Source organism: Rhodnius prolixus, unplaced genomic scaffold, assembly GCF_049639745.1.
Source record: "Rhodnius prolixus isolate KJV_2025 unplaced genomic scaffold, Rpr scaffold_9, whole genome shotgun sequence".
Taxonomy (NCBI): Eukaryota; Metazoa; Arthropoda; class Insecta; order Hemiptera; family Reduviidae; genus Rhodnius; species Rhodnius prolixus.
The window spans coordinates 2,050,343-2,073,080 of NW_027411604.1; the positions used below are offsets into that span (position 1 = coordinate 2,050,343).

General features: G+C 35.8%; 1 protein-coding gene across 2 annotated transcripts in view; it reads right to left on the bottom strand.

Moving 5' to 3' along the window:
* Nucleotides 1–4,279: 4,279 nt before the first annotated feature.
* Nucleotides 4,280–22,738, bottom strand: part of LOC141453938 (cytochrome P450 306a1-like) — a 32,213-nt gene continuing 13,754 nt past the window's right edge. For both annotated transcript variants that reach the window (XM_074127566.1, XM_074127567.1), the window contains exons 3-8: nt 13,210–13,355; nt 11,962–12,161; nt 7,948–8,227; nt 7,356–7,488; nt 5,270–5,470; nt 4,280–4,615 (exon numbers count right to left, since the gene is read on the bottom strand). In XM_074127566.1, coding sequence (XP_073983667.1) covers nt 4,386–4,615; nt 5,270–5,470; nt 7,356–7,488; nt 7,948–8,227; nt 11,962–12,161; nt 13,210–13,355 — 1,190 coding nt within the window. In that variant the 3' untranslated portion in view covers nt 4,280–4,385. The remainder of the gene's footprint in view (nt 4,616–5,269; nt 5,471–7,355; nt 7,489–7,947; nt 8,228–11,961; nt 12,162–13,209; nt 13,356–22,738) is intronic.

The window sequence follows — 22,738 nt, forward strand, 5'->3', positions numbered from 1 at the left end:
AACAGTTTAATCGATATCTCCCCACAATAAAAAAGAAAAAGATTTTTATAAAATGGAATCAGATTGCTCGAACTACATATTTCGTATAGGTAATCGATTTTACACGAGCCGATATTTTTTTTTCCAATATTTATTCGCAAATGGCTTCTATGGTTGGTTGTATAAATTTGGATGCACTCTAGCGGCCAAATTAAGAACGACTAATTGATCAGCTGGCTAATTTTGATTAGATTAAATATAGTATTAATTAAACAAGTTATGAACTATTTATATATTTTAAGTTTTCTTCCATTAAACTTGAGTGTAAATAATAATAAAGGATTTTTTTTTAAAATTTCAAATATACCTAGAGATAGATCAATAATTTTATTTTATGTTTTTTTAAAGGCGCGTCTACATCTCAGGTTATTGGCGCCCTGAGCTTTTTTTCAGTGCACTGCCGGCCTTCGAACAGTGTTCTCTCGTTACAGACCACACTGTTCATCACCGGAGACAGTGAGCAGTAAGAAGCTCCAAGGAAGAGAAAATCTAAGGGTCAGCAGCTGGATTCGAACCCGGGACCTCCGCTTGGGAGTCCAGTACGCTAACCGCATAGCTAATCCCTTCCCTTTAGATCAATAATTGTTATTTGAATAATTTCTCTAATTAAATTCTTAAATTGGACATTCTGTCTACAGATGTGTGACTGAATGGCCCAAAAGTGTAATTTCATTATAATTTACAGTTTTACTAAATTGTAACTTATAAATTACCAACTGGAAGATAGAATCAAAAAGGTCGTACGATTGTCCTCCAACTGTTTTGTTTCTGTTACAATAATTTTTAGGTCAACAGACGATTTACTATAAACAATTGGACTATTACAAGATTACGTCACTCTATCTATCCCCCCTCACATCAAGAATAGAGTAAGATATATATATGGTGTAATGATGAAAAATGGCTATTGATTGCGCATGCGTCGGAGGAAAAAATGTTTTTTCTCGCTGTGACACCCGTCTTAATGTATACCAATCAAAAGCACCTTGAGAGTGGTTGCGAAGAGAGTTTACGGGACGGTTGCTACGAAAACATTTCATTCCTAAAGATAAATTGCTGGCTATTCGCTCGACCTATTATTGCATTGGCTGTGTTTATAACATTAGATTTAAATTTCGCTTCAAACACCAAATTAAATATACATTTATGTATATTTAACATTCTATGTTGACCTAAATACTTATTTTATGAAAATATTTAGAACTGAATACTACTTTTCGAAGCTACTTTTTATTTTTATTATTTTTAATTTAAGGCGCGTCATTATTTGAGGGCATTGGAGCACCGAGAATGTTTTTCTTGGTGCACTCTACCCTATCTGTCGTTATAGGCAACACTGTTCATCAACGGAAAGTTAGCTGTAAGAACCTTCTAGCAAGAAAATCTAAAGGAGCAGCTGCTAGGATATACGCCGGAAAATCTAGTACGCTAACCACTTTCCTCTTAAAACTCTTCTCATGTTGGGATAAACATATTAAATTTTCTCCCAAGTTTGAAGTTTAAAACAAATTTAATTATTATTAATCATTTAAAGTTTGTAAAACTGCACCAATATAAAACACTTTAAATAGGGCCGAACAACCTGCAAATCTGTAAAACAAGTAGCCATTATAGATAGTTTACTGGAGGAGTAAACTTTTAACTTGCAAAGTGTTACCAGCTCTCTGAAAACACCCGATAAATGAGGAATAAAACGCATCCTCTCTATCCGCATTGAGTAACCAAGTCGGTTCAAAAAAGATGAAAAAGAAGGTTACAATAAAATGGTATTCACCTACTTTATAAGTGGCAAGTCAATCCAAGGTTTGTTCAATGTAACATAAAGTGAGATTTTCTGTAATGTATGCATAAGGCTAAGACAATTACTCACAAATTAATTGAGCAATGTAGCCTAATCCAGTGGGATCTTTCTAGTCCAGGAACGTCCTACAAAGCGAGGTTTGCACTAGACTGGAATAGCAAAAGCGTAAAAGAAGTAGCTCAGATCACTTACTTCACCAACTTTGAGATGTGTCATAGATAGATGACAATAAAATAGACTAACACAGAAATAAGTTGCATTTAATGCAGTAAAAAATAAGTTAAATGTGAGTGTAAAGTGGTCCTATATAGGTCTAACGAATCACTACATGGTTAAATTGAGTGTCAGATAGTTCTATATAGGGATAAAGAATCACCTATATGGTTAAATGTGAGTGTAAGATAGACCTATATAGGGATAAAGAATCACCTACATGGTTAAATGTGAGTGTAAGATAGTCCTATATAGGGATAAAGTATCACCTACATGGTTAAATGTGAGTAAAAGATAGTCCTATATAGGTATAACGAATCACCAACATGGTTAAATAGGAGTGTAAGATAGTACTATATAAGTCTAGTGAGTCATCAACATGGTTAAATGTGAGTAAAAGATAGTCCTATATAGGTATAACGAATCACCAACATGGTTAAATAGGAGTGTAAGATAGTACTATATAAGTCTAGTGAGTCATCAACATGGTTAAATATGAGTAAAAGATAGTCCTATATAGGCATAACGAATCACCTACATGGTTAAATGTGAGTGTAAGTTAGTCTCATATAAGTCTAGTGTGTCGTCAACATGGTTAAATATGTGTGTAAGATAGTTCTAAATAAGGTCTAACGAGTCACCTACATGGTTAAATGTGAGTGTAAGTTAGTCTCATATTAGTCAAGTGAGTCGTCAACATGGTTAAATATGTATGTAAGATAGTTCTAAATAAGTCTAACGAGTCACCTACATGGTTAAATGTGTGTAAGATAGTTCTAAATTAGGTCTAACGAGTCACCTACATGGTTAAATGTGAGTGTAAGTTAGTCTCATACAAGTCTAGTGTGTCGTCAACATGGTTAAATAGGAGTGTAAGATAGTACTATATAAGTCTAGTGAGTCATCAACATGGTTAAATATGAGTAAAAGATAGTCCTATATAGGCATAACGAATCACCTACATGGTTAAATGTGAGTGTAAGTTAGTCTCATATAAGTCTAGTGTGTCGTCAACATGGTTAAATATGTGTGTAAGATAGTTCTAAATAAGGTCTAACGAGTCACCTACATGGTTAAATGTGAGCGTAAGTTAGTCTCATATTAGTCAAGTGAGTCGTCAACATGGTTAAATATGTGTGTAAGATAGTTCTAAATAAGTCTAACGAGTCACCTACATGGTTAAATGTGTGTAAGATAGTTCTAAATTAGGTCTAACGAGTCACCTACATGGTTAAATGTGAGTGTAAGTTAGTCTCATACAAGTCTAGTGTGTCGTCAACATGGTTAAATGTGAATGTAGAAACTGCATTTATGTTTACAGAAACTGCCGCTAGAGTTCTCCACCGGATGGAGTATAAAGTAAGCTTACAGCCTATTTAATGGCGGCTAACGAGCCCATTTCTCTTTATATCTATTTCTCGATTAAACAATGCAAATTCTCAACTTTTATGATTGTGTTAACGATAATTGTGTAAAACATGAGGTATTATTCTAATAGAAATATTATTTATCGTATTTTTAAAGGGATTTTTTTTTTCTTGCTTTAATCGATAGTTTATCAAATACCTATGGGAGAAATGTTGGAAAATAATTTTTAAATTAATTATTTCATTGATATAATTGCTTATAAAGTAGTGGCCAATCACAGCGTAGTGGGGATGCAGTCTGTGGGCGGGTCATGCCCACCTCTAACGTCATCACTCCCACTACTAGTGTAGTCACGCCCCCTTCCAATGATAACCAGTTATGGTGGCTGATCAAAGCGTATTAACAATGGTGCTTCCATTACCTTTCCTTATTTTTCTAAATTATTTATTATTTTCTCATATTTTATTAACATTTTTTTTTTGTGATTTTAGAAATAATAAAATCAACAATCATTCTCAATTTTCAAGAAATTGTTTATTAAGTTAAGATCGTTTTCGAATAGTTTTCGCCAATATTCGACAGTTTCACTTTACTTTCTCATGAAAAGAATCTCCTATGAACACTCACATGACTTTTTCTTACCATAATTTACGAATATAATTGAGTTTGTTTGTAACATAGAATTTCTTGTCACTGAGGAGTAAAAGTATACTTTAGTCTCTTGTTTTGATTGAATAATTGTCGTGTTATTATCACGTATTACAGGAAATAGTATTTATTAGGTAAGAGAATATTTTAATTTTTTTAAAAAAGACTAGAAATTTATGAAGGATTTGGAGTCTATCTGTACCAAAACAGTTATTCATGACGAAAGTTTCTTTATTCTTTAGAAAAACTTTAAAAAAAAGTATCGATAGTATAATAAAGAGGAAATATATTTTTAAAAAAACTAAAAGATAAAAAATCAATAATAAACTTCCGGCCGATACTCAATTTTAGGTTCTTTTCTAAACGTAAATTTTAATTGGTGTTCACCAGGCTCCAGTGTTATACCGCAGATTCCTTGCAAAATTTCATCCACTTCTTCAGGAGTCGCAGCCCTATCCAGGGTTACGTTGAACACTTTAATTATTCCAGCACCGAACAGAAACATTAGCATACGAGCTAGTTCATCACCCAAACACATGCGTTTACCTGAAAGTAAAAAAATATTCTAATTATTTTTTGATGTCATATTTTTTAATTAAGTTATCTACAATCTGTATATAACTTATATACAATAAGTAAATCAGGAAGTACAAGATTAATTGGTACGTGAAGAGCAGGAGGAGAGAAACTACCCAGTGGCACAGCACTCTCTACGGGATATAATGATCTTTAGGTCTTCAGATCTCAAGGAAGTCGCGGGGTCATTTTAAGAAATAAACTCGTTGTGCTCTTAAAGGAAGGTGTAACAAAAGCTTCTTTTTTTCAATTAATAGGTTCGGATTGCCTTAAAAAGGCTCTTTTTTGATAGAAGAATGATAGCCTAAAAGCTAGGAGCCTATTCTTAATAAATTGTCGCTTCAACATAAGGTCATATTTTTAAAAATCCAAAGTAATTTTCGATTTATTTTTAAGCGGATTTCCCAAACATTTATTAAAAATAAAGGAGGATTTGCCCTATATTATAAAGAAAATTTGGAAATTTTATCTTTTATAGAAAAAGAGAAAAAAAATTATTGTCAAAGTTGGGTGTTTTTCAACGTTACGCTTTTTCGTGCAGTTTTTGACGATCAACCCTTACACAACTGTCCTACCGGACTTAAGTTATACCAGAAAATAAATAAAGAAAGAAAAAAAAATTACCAATTTGGAATGGCATAAAATGTGTATGTTTATTGTTAGTTTTATTATTTTCATCCAGAAATCGTTCTGGTTGGAAAATTTCTGGATATTTCCATACATCTGGATTCATATGCACAGCCCATTGTACTGGTAGCAACATGGTACCTTTAGGAATACGATAGCCTGCCAGTTCAGTATCTGCCCATGTGCCATGCGGTATACCTAAAATTATAAAGGCTATTACTGTTCATTATTTTTGGTGACTGAATCATAGTTTCAATGATGAAAAAAATTAATGCCAGTTTCAGTCGTGATAAACTTTATTATACCGACCTTTCGACCTAGGGACTCTAGATCATCTTCAGGGCTGTGGAAATGATACTACATATCTAAGACAGAAAACAGTCTAAATTTCAAAACTGACACCAACAATTTAAGCACTACAAACTTACTACAAAATAAGACTATTGGCAACAGTGACTTCCACACAACTTAACACATATCACACACAGACCGATCACACTCAGTCCATGAACAGACAAGACAGAAGACCACACCAACCCTCTAAAGATGTAAAACAGTATATTGTAAATTAGCCCTGACAGTCCATGAACAGACAAGACAGAAGACCACACCAACCCTCTAATGATGTAAAACAGTATATTGTAAATTAACCCTGACAGTCCATGAACAGACAAGACAGAAGACCACACCAACTCTCTAATGATGTAAAACAGTATATTGTAAATTAGCCCTGACTGTCCATGAACAGACAAGACAGAAGACCACACCAACCCTCTAATGATGTAAAACAGTATATTGTAAATTAGCCCAGACAGTCCATGAACAGACAAGACAGAAGACACACCAACCCTCTAATGATGTAAAACAGTATATTGTAAATTAACCCTGACAGTCCATGAACAGACAAGACAGAAGACACACCAATCCTCTAATGATGTAAAACAGTATATTGTAAATTAGCCCTGACAGTCCATGAACAGACAAGACAGAAGACACACCAATCCTCTAATGATGTAAAACAGTATATTGTAAATTAGCCCTGACTGTCCATGAACAGACAAGACAGAAGACCACACCAACCCTCTAATGATGTAAAACAGTATATTGTAAATTAGCCCAGACAGTCCATGAACAGACAAGACAGAAGACACACCAACCCTCTAATGATGTAAAACAGTATATTGTAAATTAACCCTGACAGTCCATGAACAGACAAGACAGAAGACACACCAATCCTCTAATGATGTAAAACAGTATATTGTAAATTAGCCCTGAAGATGACCTAGTCACCCTAGGTCGAAAGCTCGGCAGAATAAAGTTTATCATGACTGAAAATGGCATTAATTTTTCATCCCATAAAGACTATATTTAATTATTTATGTATTAAGGTGATACAATATTTTTTTTTAAAAAAAAATATTGTATACATAAAAACCTAAGGCTACTATCCTTACACAACATTAAAATCTCTTAATTTGTAGGCTAGTGAATTCAACTTCAGGCAAAGATGTAACGTATTGCTAGTGTAATAAGACAAAGGGAGAATCTACATCGTTATCAACTAGCATTATTCGTTAGGATTTGTTTGCGTTGTTTGATAATGACTTTGATTTGCTCCATCTTAATAATTTACTATTCTTGCAAGACGGAAACATGAGAAACGTTGAAATCTCTACAGGAAACTGATTAATTCCGAAACCGGTTAGAGATACAGTTAAACTCGCGAAAACGGATAAAATAAAAAAAAAATATCCAACATTTACTCAGTAACAGTTCGAAATTCTTAAAAATATTTTGTAAGTTTCTTAAAGCGCATCAAAATATGAGGCCGTAGAAGGCCGAAGACTTCTCAATACAAAGTCGATCTCTGGATAGTCTCTAACAGGACCAAACCAATCCAAACCTAACCAAATCAAACCTAATTTAACCCAGCCTAAAGACGAAAACTGGTAGATTTGAATTACAAAAATACTGACTAGTGCAATGAGAAGCTATTCAATTTAACGACTGCTTATTTGAGTTTAAATTTAATTTTATTTAGAGTGAACAAAAGGAAGTATAAGAGAGAAGAACAAGTACACACCTAGCGGAACAACCGATCTGATTCTCTGTGCTTCTTTTAAACATGCTTCCGTGTATGGCAGGTATTGCATATCGTCTAAGCATGGTACATCTCTTTCCTTGAGTACGCTATCGAGTTCCTCTTGCACTTTTCTCTAAAATTAAAAATAAATAAATGAATTATAATTATAACTTAAATAAGATTCATTTTGCCCACAAAGGTTATTTCTTAATTAATCTGATAAGCAGGAGAAGCAGTGTAGAGCAAAAATTTTGGATTTTTGTATAATAATCTCAGTTTTTTGACGATCTTTTTGATTTACGAACACAATATTACAAGATTTACTAAATTGAAGCCTAATTCTGCAGCGAAATTCGAACGAAATCGGTACAGAATCAAACCGGAAGTTTCATAAATGATGATTTCAATATGGCAAACTGAGATCACTATACGCCTCATTGGGTAATTGACCAAATTTGAGAATTCAAAATAACTAGTTTCTAATTAGACAGGCCGTCCGCTGCTCTTTCAATAAATTCATGTAAAATAAGCCCTTAAAAAGTATTTTCTATTAAAAAAAAAAAAAAAACTAATTTATACCATCAAGACAGACCTGGATATCCGGTTTAACCGCCAAGTATAAAAAGAACCATCTTAACGTGGCCAGCGTGGTATCCGTGCCAGCGCCACACAAATCTGCCAGCACGTGGTACATCTGTTTCATGCTGAAATGTGTATTATTTCCGGTTGCTAATTCTTTCTTATAGAACGACAGGATGTCATCGCAGTCATCTTGTACAGATCTCAGTTCGTATAATTTGTTATAGATTTTGTGGGTACTTTTCATGCCATCCAATAAATATTTGATACTTTCTTTGTAAAAAGGAAGCCATCTATATTTACAAAGAATAAAAATAAAATAAATAACAGTAAAAACAAAACTAGGATTGTAGAGACTCGCAAGACTTAAACCATCATAAGCAGTTTATTCAAAAACGCTCTAACTATTAAAAAAAAAACCTCAAAAACATCACGCATAAATCATAGTTTACAAAAAAGGTTTATTCCCTCCTTCCCACGGAAAGTTTTGGAAACCAAAAAGATAAGTAAGTTTAAAGCGGAAGTGAAAAGCTTTATGAGTTGACAGGCCTTTTACGCATTTCCAATATCACGTTAACGTCCATGCGTGTCGCATGAAACAATAAACTCCTTGTCCAGTTTTCTGTGATAACCTGAATCTAGAAAAACAAAGAAAAACGTATGATGAATCCCAAAATGGTGTGCTAGCATATTTATATGTTCGAATAATCTATTTCCCAATGCAAATTTTGATTTTATATTTTGTTTAGGCAATCCACAAAATGGGGATCTGACGGAAAAAAAAAAAAAGCGAATCGAATTTCTTCTACCGGAAATACGATATAACTCAATAGTTTTCCCCCCCTTTTTAAAAGAGATGTTCTCAAAAAATTGCGCCCAACAAAAATTTTCTTTTGATTGTACAAATATATAAATCAACTTCCTTTATTTGAATATTTATCCCAAGAAAATGCGAATAAAATAAAATATATTAAGGGAAAATGAAAGGTGACTAAACAGACAGCCTTTAAAAGTGCCATCGCGAATAATGAAGAAAACTCCGTTTTTCCGTGAAAAATGGCTCCCAGAATTTTTCTCTAAACTTAGCACGCTTTACATACATACACATATCTCTAACCCCCACAAAAAGGCACATCTACATAAAATTCCGAATGGAATGACGTCTCATTCATGAAAATCCGTTCACATGTCGATAATTTAAAACGATTGCTATACTTCCCCTTAACATTGTGTAAGAGTAGATCGTCGCTTTATTGTTACATAAAGGAGCCCTAACCCTATCATCCTATCAAAATTTTATCAAAATCGGGCCAAGATTTACAGAATAATTAGTAATAATAATAATTTTGGAGGGGGCCTTACATAAAGGGGGCTAACTCCTCTCCCATTCGATGTGCAGCGTCGAGACCCCCAAAAAGCACATCTACATAAAATTCCGAATCGAATGACACCTCATTCATGAAAATCGGTTCGCACGATTAGGCGCTACGTTACGCTAACACGTTTACGCTACAAAAAAGGTAACAACAACAAGAAGAAGAACAAGAACATTTTCTGAAAAAGCCGTTTTTACCCATTTTCAGCAACGTATTTCTCAAAATCTATTTAATCTATGTTGTTGCGACAGAAAACACAGTTATAAAGAAGGATTTGCCCTATATTTTAAAGAAAATTTGGGAATTTTATCTTTTATAGAAAAAGAGGGAAAAAATTGTCAAAGTTTGGTGTTTTTCAACGTTACAGCTTTTTCGGGCACTTTTTTGACGATCAACCCCTTATACAACTGTCCTACCGGACACAGTTTTAATACGATACTTGTATTTTTTTTTTAATATCTATCGACTATCGGTAACTTTTTACTCTATAATTTAACTAACTAAATGTTTGAAAGGGATTATCAGGCGCCACAGTAGCCGAGCGGTCAGAGGCGAGACCTGCAAAGCTAATAGGCATTGTGGTCAGGGTTCGATTCCCGGTCTTTAGGCCTTGGATTTTATTTAATGGTTAATATGAGAAATAGTAAAGTATGTTTGCTAGTCGCCACGGTAGTCGAGCGGTTAGAGGCTAGACCCGCAAAGCTAAGATGTATTGCGGTACTAGTCTATATTCCCTGGTCTATACCTTTAATGGTTAATATGAGAAATTTACAGTAAAGTATGTTTGCTAGGCGCCACGGTAGCCGAGCGGTTAGAGGCTAGACCCGCAAAGCTAAGATGTATTGCGGTATTAGGCTACATTCCCCGGTCTATACCTTTAATGGTTAATATGAGAACTTTATAGTAAAGTATGTTTGCTAGTCGTCATGGTAGCCGAGCGGTTAGAGGCTAGACCCGCAAAGCTAAGATGTATTGCGGTACTAGGCTATATTCCCCGGTCCATACCTTTAATGGTTAATATGAGAAATTAGCAGTAAAGTATGTTTGCTAGTCCTCACGGTAGCCGAGCGGTTAGAGGCTAGACCCGCAAAGCTAAGATGTATTGCGGTACTAGGCTATATTCCCCGGTCTATACCTTTAATGGTTAATATGAGTAATTTACAGTAAAGTATGTTTGCTGGTCGCCTCCGTCCACGACACCTAATAGGTAGTTAGACGTTAAGCCTGCCTGAAAAAATAGGCAATTACTTTACTTTACTTTTTTTTACTGAAGGGGATTATCGGGATTAAGGAATATAACTAAAAAAATACTTTGGTGATCAGCAGCCCAGTTAGTGGTAAATAATGGTACTAGTATTCTCTCCTCAGATTCTATTTAATCTGGTAATTATTTCCTGTACAGATCAACAACAACAAAATTCGATCGTAATTTACAAAAAATGGCGCCCCACCATCTTAAAATCTAAGATTAAAATTGAATCTAAAAAAAAAATAAAAAGGCAAAAAACTTGAAAAACCCAGTTTTTTGACGAATTAAGCGGGAAGATTTCCAGGATTTTTGTTGATTAACGTATTTCTGTGACATTTAGCGTGAAAAAATTATCAAAGAGAATAGACCCGATAAAAATTATGGGAAAAAGACAGAAATATAGTTTTCCCACTGTACAGAAACATCGGAAATGGCCCTAAAATCTTTGGATACAGAATCAGCAAACCAAAAAAAAATCGGCACCCCCCCAATAATGTGTACCAGTGATTCGATTTATCGTCTTCTCTGATTAAGACTGTTTTTACTTACAGAAAAAAAAATCTCTCGAGTCAATAGATTGAGTGAGAAGTAAGTAATATGGAGAATTATGATTTGGTGGTTGAAAGAGAAAAGTGGGGAGAAGCCGCTAGGGCAGAAGAGCCGGATGTTAAGGAGTCCGTTGTCCAGTTAGTTCAAGGGAATGGGGCCCTAGCCTAGTACTAGATTTTTTTTATTTTTTTTATTTCTACTTTGTTACGGTTTTCTGGCCCCCCACCAAACCAAAAATGTGGTACCAAAAAAAAAGAGAGAGAGAAATACTAATCATAAAGGAGCTAACTTGAACCCAAAGTACAGAGCGGGACCTTGTATCCCCGCCCTGTGCTCACAGCGTGGTCCCTTTTGTGGTGTACACCTTCTTCCCCCCTCTTCAGCCCCATTATTACCTTCTTAATCTAACTTAGATTACCTCTAATTTCGTTTTGGAACAGGGGTCAGTAATACAGGTCTCTGGGTCACATTAACAACACACAGATCTTACTTCTTGAGAAAGTTACCTTACACACAGACACAGACACTCATGTAAGATTTTTTCATTGTTTTTTTTGCCCCCCAGATGAAAAGAGAAGTGGTGGGGGAAATGTTTTTTTTTTTATTTTCTTTTCAACGCCTTTTTAAGGTCAAAGTAAGAAAAAAAAAGGAAAAGAGAAATTGGGATACATCAGTTTCCGGTTGATTAATCGATTTAATATCACCGCACTCATAACATTAATAAAAAAAGTAATTATTTTTATTACTTCCTATATTGATACAAAATAAATAATTAGGTATATAAAGAAAATTTCTTCTCTTTTTCGTTATCATGAAAAATCACAGACGAAAACCGGAAACCAAAAAAACCCACCTGAGAAATGGCAGGAAATTGGCCGCACCACTGATGCCAACCAAATGAACGCCAGTTTTTATTAGTTCCTTCAAATAAATCCATTGTGGATCTTTGTTACGCCAGGTTTTGCCTAAAACTATGGAATTGACCACGTTACCCAATGAATTCAACAGGATTTCTTGGGTATTTACTGGTTTTCCACTGCAGTCACTAATATCCTAGAAAAAAAGAAAATAAAGAAAAACATTAAAAGATCAAATAAAATAAAAAAAGAGGTTGGTTAACAGGAAGTGAATCGATGTAAGTTAAATAATTTATTTACTTAATTTGAAAGATTGGCAAACTACTTTAAGAGGTTAGATTAGATTATCAGAGTGGGACCTCAGCCAAAAAGGGGCTTATTTTGCCTTTCCCCTTTGGATCTAGTAGACGAAACTCCCCTACTAAGGAGATTGAGGACTTTCCTTACTAGTTCCTTTTTACGCTACTATCTCCTTTGGTCTAAAAGAGTTCAAAGTTTCATAGAGCAACCACTCGCAATCGAACGGGGACTTTAAGAGGTTAGTTCTCTTTTTTTTATGTCTGTAATTTGATGTAATTGGTCTTTAATGAACCTCAAAAATTTCGAGTTTCGGTCTGGTAATCCTGGATGAACTTCCACTTTGTATCATTTAGAAGGAACTCGATTTAAAAAAAAAGCGATCAAACATTCCAAAGTTTGCAAAGTGGGCTGTAATCAGTGCTTTGGAAGATTCTTTACAGAACTGTAGGCCCGCTGAAGACTTGTGCAGGGCATTTAAGACCGGTGAAGGTTTGATGGACTGTATAGTTTGTAAGGAACCTGTTTCAAAATTGGAGGGATGAATACCTTCCATAAAAAAACACACCCAATTATTTTGGGCATCTTATTTGGTATTTCTGGGTATGATGTGGCGGACAGAGGGTGCTTCGGATTTCTAAGAGTTGTTCTATATATAACAACCGGCTTCCCTCGCTTCTGTGAACTTCTCAGAAGAGCGTCCTTCTCACAGTTTGAGAGAGAGAGAGAGAGAGAGAGAGAGAGAGAGAGAGAGAGAGAGAGAGAGAGCTATCCTCAGAAGTGGGTGGCAAGCCTCAAAACGGAACTAAAACTGAATAGTTGATAAGTTTTGAAGGGGAATTCATCTAGATTCTACTGGGTGAAGGACAACATTATTGTAACATGAGACATCTCTGAAGATGGAAGAATGTTCATCAAAACCTTAAAATCTAAAAAAATTAACTTACAAAAACCGCTTTTCTAACTCCAACGAGAATTCGCTCCTCCAAGTCCTTACGTTTGGTACCCAGCTTTACCATACCCAGACTTTTCAAAGTATTCAATACAAATTTCCTTTGCTCTTTCCATTTTTCACCTTCTGCGGCTATTAAACCTGCAAGAAAGAAAAAGAAAAAAATTTTTGACCCATTTTTTTGAGTGAAGGATGTGGGAAAAGACTTAAGTCTTAAGTTTTGAAATAACTCTGGTCCATTGATCAGAGCTTCTACATGCGCTTCAGATCCATGCGGTGTTCCATGTGCAGTATGTCCCTCCTTAAGTATTATTATAGCTCTAGAGCTATCTAAAGCCCCCGAAGAGCTCATATAGCTTCTCTAATGTCACTGTATAAGTGCAATAGTGCATAGATCTATGCAAACGGGAGAATGTGAAGTAGTTTCTTGAATTTGCCACAACTATTTCCGGTTGGTCTGTCGTGTAAGTATTTTTAGGCTGGAATACCCGCAGGGACGCCAAGATCCCTGAAGAAGTATATGCTAATCCACTTCTCCCTACCGGGAATAAAGTACGAAAGAGGTGACAGCTAAAAAAGGAAACACGCAGTTAAGAGAAATTAAAGAGCGATGACTTACGTTATATAGCCTATCCTGACAATGTCAAGTATTATCGCAGTAATAAGGATAAAATGATGTTGTTTTCTTTGTGCATTCCATTACCATGTTGAGCATAATATAAAAATTTAATCCGAGTAAATAAATCAGCCATTAAACTAAAAACAAAAAAGAGACTAAGTAAATAAATACTTTCATAGGGTTCCACCCTTGAATGACGTGACCTTAACATTGCTAGACTTCCAACGTGTTACATAGCTTGCAAGGTGCGCGCAAGCGCATAAATATACTTCACAATAATTGTGCTTGCATTTGTGACGTCATCAACATGACACTGACAAATAATATATTCCATTTTTTTAACAAGTTTTCTTTTTTTTCTTTTATCAAAAATATTTATATAGAAGGTTAAGCACGTTTTAATTTGCGTTTAATTTAGATTTTGTTTTTTTGTTTACTTTTTTGAAAGAGATGTGATTGTGAGCACGCTGTTCTTGTTGTTGTTCACTGGAAATCTTACAAGCAACGTCTATCCTTCTAAGAATATTTCCGGAAGGGGGCGAAACGATCTTCAGCTTCTTTTGGTACCTCTGGAGAGCTCCTCCTACGAGCAGGCCAACAGTGATGCTAGGAGAGGGACTTGTACCCAATTTCACAACTTTTCTTCTGCGTGTGAGAGATGGGATCGGCAAAGGAAGCCATGTGGAGATGTTTCGGAAGGGAAGGAAGAGAGCGTACGTCACTGGGATGTGAGATATTCCTGACTGTTGGCCCGTGCTGAAGGATAGGTTAACTCAGGATAGAAGCCTTCGACGTACGCTCACAGAATAAGGAGCCTTGTCTAGACTAATACGGGAGTAGAAAAGGCTGCGTAGTTACCATGTAGTGGAGAAGAAATTGATTTCTTCCTTAAGGAGAGAGATGTTTCGGCTTTAGAGAGTGGTTATTTTCCTCTTCTATGGATGGACTTCTAGCACCAGGAAATGATAATTCCCAACTGCGAGCTTCACGTCTCTGGGAGAGAGCCTGGGTTCTAGAACCAGTATTGCAGGGGTGATTAGGAGATTCCCAGTTTCAAGGAGTGAGCTAGAAAGTGATTATCGGCTCATCTCTTACTTCCTATGACCTTTCTAAGAGTGCTTGCTCAATCTAACTGGAAGCCATCCTCAGTACAGCTTGGATGCATTGTAAGGGTGATATTGGTGGTAACAATGAGTGTGGTATCCCTAACTATAGACTCCCTGATCTACTAGCGGCTTCTGAGAAATCCTGGATTGGTTAGCTGATAGAAGAAGAAGAACCATTCCAAGAACATTCTTATGGGAATTTTCTTCAGCTAACTTCCAGCATTCACTTCTTCTTCTAGAACGTTCCCTGAAGGACGTGGGCTAGTTATTATCTTCCGCTCTAGATGATAGAATGGAGTTTGAATGGTCTCATCTGGCACCAGTGAAGGGACACAAAAAAAATCGCAGTGTAAAATATTCTGCCCGAAGAAAAAAGTATCCTTCTTCGGTTATTTCGAAAAAAGACATCCTTCAATAAGCCAACTAAGATCCTGTATACATCTCTTCATTTCCTAGTTCACGATTTTCTTTCAGAGAAAGGAAATTTATAATTACGACGAAGATGAAATGTGAATATTTGGATTTACTAAGCCGAATAGCATTATAATGTCCAACAATACAGAACACTATAATATTTTAAGGCCTACCTACGTCATCATGATTGGGCGTGCCTTGCAGCCTTCACAGATAGACCAACATGCCCAAGGACATCCGTTTGGCACATTTATAAATCAATATTGAAACTCTTACTCTTTTTTTTATCCAGTTTTCTTTCTTGATCTTTTTGCTTTGTTCTAAACTTCTCTTCCTTCTCACCTTCGTACTTCCTCTGACTTACGGCCAATTGGTTGTCTTTCCTCCGACTCTCTCTTCAAGGATTTAAGTCTGGCGCCAGGTCGCTCTTTATTCTTTTTTTTCTTTTTTACGTTCGATTTTTTTCTTTATTTATTTATTTTTCTAAATTTAATTTGTTTACAACTATAAAATAGGTGCCACCTAAATTATACTTTCTCTTGACGATCGTATAAATTGAGTTTTCATCGAAAATGCCCCTTAGCTCCCCCCCCCCCAAACGGAAGTGACAGGAAGCTGAATCACAGCAAGGTGTCTGCTACTAGAAGCACTCCGAACAGACAGAAATGGGATTCTGTCCTCCCTAAGCATGCAATGTATTCAATTTATGTTTTAGAGGCGCGCTTAACTCTTACCGAGCCCCCCCCCACTTCTAAGATGGCCGCTTAAGTGAAGCATACTAAAAAAAGAAAGCTTCCTAATACCAAGTATTAAAAAAAAACAATTTCGAAAAATAAAAGAAAAAAAATGATCGGTACCGTGGTACTTCCGGTTGGTAAATATTGTCTAAATTGGTCCAAAATGGCACCTCAGTTAAGCGAATTCAAATTTTTAGCATTTTTTTCGATATTGGGTTAGACTATTCCAAACAGAAGTAGATCTCTTTGTACAAACAATTAGAATTTCATATAGATTTGCCAGGGGTACGTGAATGACCATTTCAGAGATTCAACTATGCGATTAGTTAGCAATTATCGTTCAGAAATGATTAATTTAAAAGAAAAACTCGCGAAGGTGTGACACTTCCTGGTTTGTACCAGAAAATGTATTACCATTTGCTAAAAGTTTGAATCCGATAACTGAGGTGCCAATTTGGACCAATATAGACAATATTTACCAACCGGATGGGCCATATTTTTTTCGAAATCGTTTTTTATTTATTAGAAAAAAAAAAATTAATAAGTTGACAGTCGTGTGAGTGTTCACACCAAATTTTTTAATAGATGAATGAATTAATTGGTAAAATTTAGAATGAATTTTTCATGAATATTCATCATTTTAACGATTAACCAAAAATAATAATAATAAAAATAAACTTAGTAGGACGAACGTACAAATAAACAAGGTCGTCCTAGCGCGTCTTAATTCGAACAAGTTCGTTGATGAGCCACAGCCTTATTTATAAATATAATATATTCTTTGGTCGTTAAATTCACAGGCGCCAAACATACCACGCCCATTCAAGTCTCCTCTTCTCTATTTATTTAGTTTCTTCTTTATTTCTTACTTCTACCACCTACGCTTCCACTGACAAAGAGGCGCAATTCTAGTCACTAGGAATTTCGTTGCATTTTATAATCGAATCAAATTTTGTATGGAATAAAGTCCGTGATTCATTCATATTTGAAGGAGAACGTTTATCTATCGATTTTATCGATTTAATTCAGAATATTACCTGCGTTTAAGAAATCAAAGAAGGATTCAAGCAAAAAGTTCGATTCCTAATTTGTATAATTGTAATTATGATGAAGAAAACCATGTAAAGTAAAATAAAAACAAGAAATGTTACTGCCTATTTTTCAGGCGGGCTTTACATCCAACCAACCAAATTAGGTGTCGTGGACGGAGGCGACTAGCAAACATACTTTACTGCAAATTTCTCATATTAACCATTAAAGGTATAGACCGGGGAATATAGCCTAGTACCACAATACATCTTAGCTTTGCAGGTCTAGCATCTAACCACTCGGCTATCGCGGCGACTAGCAAACATACTGTAACGAAGTTGACCTGGGCAGAGAAGAAAGGCCTAGATTGTTCTAGAGGTTGAACGACCAAAGTCAGTAACAGGCCGCCACTGCATAAACAAAAGGGGCGGTATCTACTTGTGGCAGAAAAGAAAGGCCTAGATTGTTCTAGGGGTTAAGCGACTAAAGCCGGTAACAGGCCACCACTGTGTAGACAAAAGGGCCGGTCTTTACTTGAACTAGAAAGGAAAGGGCTAGATTGTTCAAGGAGTTAGTGACCTGTGTAAAAGCCAGCTAAGAGAAAGGCCTCAGTTGGGGTGGTGGCATATGTGTTTCCCAGCCAGTGATTGACAGGTGAGAGTGAGACAGACGGAGTTGGAGAGAGACGGAGAATGGCAGGAGGCGGCTCACAGCTGAGGTGGTGGCAGTATGTTTTCTCCAGCCAATGAACGTCAGGAGGGCGTGGAAACTTATGCTCAGAGAGTTGGAGGAGGGCAGTCCCAGTTGGAGGGAGGCACGCAGTTAAAAGGAGGCAGACACAGCTGGAGAAGTCAGTTTTCAATTGAGTTTTTAAGAGTTTTTAAGCAAGTTTTAAGGAGTTATTAGAGTTCATAGTTATTAGTCAAGTTTATGAGTTAGTCTTGGAGAGTCAGTGTTGCGGAGTGCTTCAGTGGTAGCTAGTTGGGCAATTAGTCAGTTGATGAGTAGAGCTGTGTTAGTGTAGCTGAGACTAGTGCAATTCGGTGCAGTGCGGACCAGTGGTCAGTCGGGGAACAGTTTTGTGGCGTTACGAAGTGAGTAAGTAACAGTAAACTGTTGTGACTGTTGTAAATGGTGATTGTAATGAATAGCGTTAGTTGCTTGTAAATGTTAATGTGAGTAATGTTAACGTGTTAATAAATCAGGTTATTACTTACAACTTTAGCGAGTTTTATTAGTTAATCAAACCCACATATTTAATAACTAGTGGCAGGCACTAGTTGTGTAAGTAAAGTTTTTTTTTTAAGAAAAACTTTACAATACTTTACTGCAAATTTCTCATATTAACCATTAAAGGTATAGACCGGGGGAATATAGCCTAGTACCAAAATACATCTTAGCTTTGCAGATCTAGCCTCTAACCGCTCGGCTACCGTGGCGACTAGCAAACATACTTTACTGCAAATTTCTCATATTAACCATTAAAGGTATAGACCGGGGGAATATAGCCTAGTACCACAATACGTCTTAGCTTTGCAGGTCTAGCATCTAACCGCTCGGATATCGTGGCGACTAGCAAACATACTTTACTGCAAATTTCTCTTATTAACCATTAAAGGTATAAACCGGGGAATATAGCCTAGTACCGCAATACATCTTAGCTTTGCAGATCTAGCCTCTAACCGCTCAGCTACCGTGGCGACTAGCAAACATACTTTTCTGCAAAATTCTCATATTAACCATTAAAGGTATAGACCAGGGAATTGAGCCTAGTACCGCAAAATATCTTAACTTTGCGGGTCTAGCCTCTAACCGCTCGACTATCGTGGCGACTAGCAAACATACTTTACTGCAAATTTCTCATATTAACCATTAAAGGTATAGACTGGGAATATAGCCTAGTACCGCAATACATCTTAGCTTTGCGGGTCTAGCCTCTAACCGCTCGGTACCGTGGCGCCTAGCAAACACACTTTACTATAAATTTCTCATAATAACCATTTAGGGTATAGACTGGGAATATAGCCTAGCATCGCAATACAGCTTAGCTTTGCGGGTCTAGCCTCTAACCGCTCCGGCTATCGTGGCGCCCTGAAGTAAACAATGTTGAGGGATACTCCCTAGAGATTTTTTTGATTGATTTGTCTAGTACTCCCAGTAACAACAGGAAGTCATGTGTTTTTTTCAAAAATATGGCCGCCTAAAACGTCCGTCTATCTAAAGCACCATTTTGTTTCCTCGTACTTCTACCGGCCAGTTTTAATAAGTCAAAAACTCTAGCATTATTTTAAGTGGAAGTTCACTGAGCATTCATGTACCTACAAACTAATATTACATACAAAGAGTATGAAGATAAATAATAAATTATATGTTCACAGAAAGACCCGTTAGAGAGTATTGTATGTATTTGTAAGGTAGACCTTATTTTTTTTATAGATACAGTTGATCTCAGGCACACACACACATGTTTGTACACCACACTGGGTTAATTTACAACAATCAGAGGATGGGATAAATACAAAAACAAAAACAAAAAAATTTTATAAGTGTGATCATGATCGTAAAAATACTAAACAGGAAAAGGAAGCAAAGGAAACTCGGTCAGAAGATGAACTGGATGGTGGGAGAAGATGCTGCAGGTATAATCAAACTTCCATAGCCTGTAGCACTAATTTGTCACCGTACTAATATACCAATTCAAAAAGCAATTATGCTATCACGAGGCTAGGCAGAGGGCAAGGAACACATCTTGTAAATTACGATTTAGTAAATAAGGGCTTCTCCTTTCTCGTGTAAACTTCTGGTAAAAGAGTAATCACTAGAAGCACCTCCTAGATTGGTTAGGGAGAAATAGTAATACAGGAAATGTTCCTCTAGGATCCAATCGATGGAAGTCGTCATTTTTTAGCGACGATAGAGAATATATTTTATTTCTCATCACAGGAATATTTTATCTTGTACAAGAAAAATGGTTACTATCTCGCATCCTACTAAAGGAAGAGATTTTCAACCGGAAATGCCCGTTTTCAGTTCGAAATACCCTTAGGTCTTAGGATTTTATTTAATAGTTAATATGAGAAATTTATAGTAAAGTATGTTAGCTAATCGCCTCCGTCCACGACACCTAATTTGGTAGTTGGACGTAAAGCCTGCCTGAAAAATAGGCAATTACTTTACTTACTTTACTTTAATCCCCATTCACCGGCACCCCTTTCTTCCGAAAGCTTCCCTAAAGGGCCTGAGAGGTTACCAAAGATGTACCCTATTTTCAGGACGAACTGACTAGAACGTATTCTGGCGCATCAGAGATTGATGGTTTATCCCTAATCTAGAGTGGACATAAACACATTTTAAACACGATGATTTCAAAATTAGTCAATTATATCTCCATCCCCTGGATGTATCTTTTTAATGTTGTTGTGTGTTAGGTGTTTCCGGTTGCACTCGCTTTTAGACTGGGATTTCCGCCAGGACGCTAAGATTCCTTAAGAAAGGATCCATATATAATTTCTCTAAAAGGGTACTTCCCTTTTTACCTATACTACTTCTTTTTTTAAAAAATATATTATACTAATTTGTCACCGTACTAATATACTAATTCAAAAAGCAATTATGCTAATCACGAGGCTAGGCAGAGGGCAAGGAACACACCTTGTAAATTACGATTTTGTAAATAAGGGCTTCTCCTTTCTCGTGTAAACTTCTGGTAAAAGAGTAATCACTAGAAGCACCTCCTAGATTGATTAGGGAGAAATAGTAATACAGGAAATGTTCCTCTAGGATCCAATCGATGGAAGTCGTCATTTTTTAGCGACGATAGAGAATATATTTTATTTCTCATCACAGGAATATTTTATCTTGTACAAGATAAATAAATTATTTCCGGAAGTCTTTAATACGCCCCAGACATTACGATCAATTTTCAAAATATTGGAACTTCTGTGATGAAACTCAGCATAAGATAGCGCATGATTGTTTTATATTAGATTTTGTTTAAATAAATTTTAAAACTTTAATTTAATAATTTTAGTCACTCTTATTGGAGAACTGGTTATGAATTTACTACATGAACAATTTATTTCCCCTATTTACTATGGTTGGTACGTTGGTAGTTGTTAAAATGTATATTATGTATAATGTATTCCCAGTGCGGTGAAAGCTGAATATGCCTTATACACAATTTGAGAGGTCAGTGAACTTCTTATTTTTTTTTTTTATGTATTTCTATCCACTGTAGGTTAAGTTACTTTCAACTGCGATTATATGTATATACACACACATGATGTATATATATACACACACACATGACACTTTTTTTTTATCTTGATGGTAAGTTTATATTTAATTATATAGATTTTTATTACAGTCAAATTAAACCATAATTAATATTTAAATAATGATAAAATTGGTTTTAAGGAGATAGCACTAGTGACCCTTAACAATTAAGATAAAAATAATTGGTCTACTTTCTTTTTGGTGAGGAGTGGGGAGGAGCCAATCAGCAGATTTTGAGCTTTACCATCTGCGGTACCTAGAATTCTATATTTCATTTCAGTTGATTACAGAAAATGAATTTTCCCCAAATTTTTCCGATACAATATTGCACTCGTGGAATTCCGTTCTGTTCTTCTCTCAGAAGAGATGCTGTACGCTGTACTTTGGGATTCCCTCCATTAATATTATTCTTTTTTTTTTTTTTTTTTTAAATAAAAGAAGTCGTACTGCAACAGGAGCCAAAGAGATCTATTGATTCCCTACACTTATGAGATTATTCATGATGTAGTACTCTCAGATTATCTAAGGGATTTCTAGGAAGAGCGCCCTAAATTTTCTAGGGACATCAGTACCAACTAATATATCCCCTTCAAAGCCCTTCTAGATATAATATAAACGAATAAAACCTTTATTTTTCACAATTGCAGTACACATATGCAACAAGTGAAACTGAAACATTTTACAGGAGAATATGCCCTATATTATAAAGAAAATTTGGGAATCTTTATCTTTTATAGTAAAAGAGAACAAAATTGTCAAAGTTGAGTGTTTTTCAACTTTACGCTTTTTTGGGAAGTTTTTGTCTATCAGCTGATCCTACCGGACCTGATTAGCATTTGAGGAGAATCCATTGAATTGTCGAGCTTCCGGAATAGAGTAAATAATTCCCCAATTTTTTTCGAGCGGGGCTTTACGACTAACGATTTAGGTATTGTGTACGAGGGCAAAACCCTATAATTTACTATCAACATATTTTATTTTTATTTTTTTTTTTAACAAATAAAAAGTAGTTTGAGCTGGAAGGATGCTAATTCTTTGAAAATCCAGTTTCCAATCCAAGGAAAGTCTTAGAGGATTGGGAGAGAAGTTGGAAGTGGAGGACACTATATGAGAGAGGGTGGTTAGGGGTAACCATTATTGTTAGTTGTAAAGTCGATCGTCAAAAAGTGCACGTAAAAGCGTAACGTTGAAAAACGCCCAATTTTTAACAATTTTTTTTCCCCCCGATTTTCGAAAAACGATTTTCATGAATGAGGTATCATTCGATTCGGAATTTTATGTAGATGTGCTTTTCGGAGGGGGGGGGGGTCTCTCGACGGTGTACATCGAATTGAAGAGGGGTTG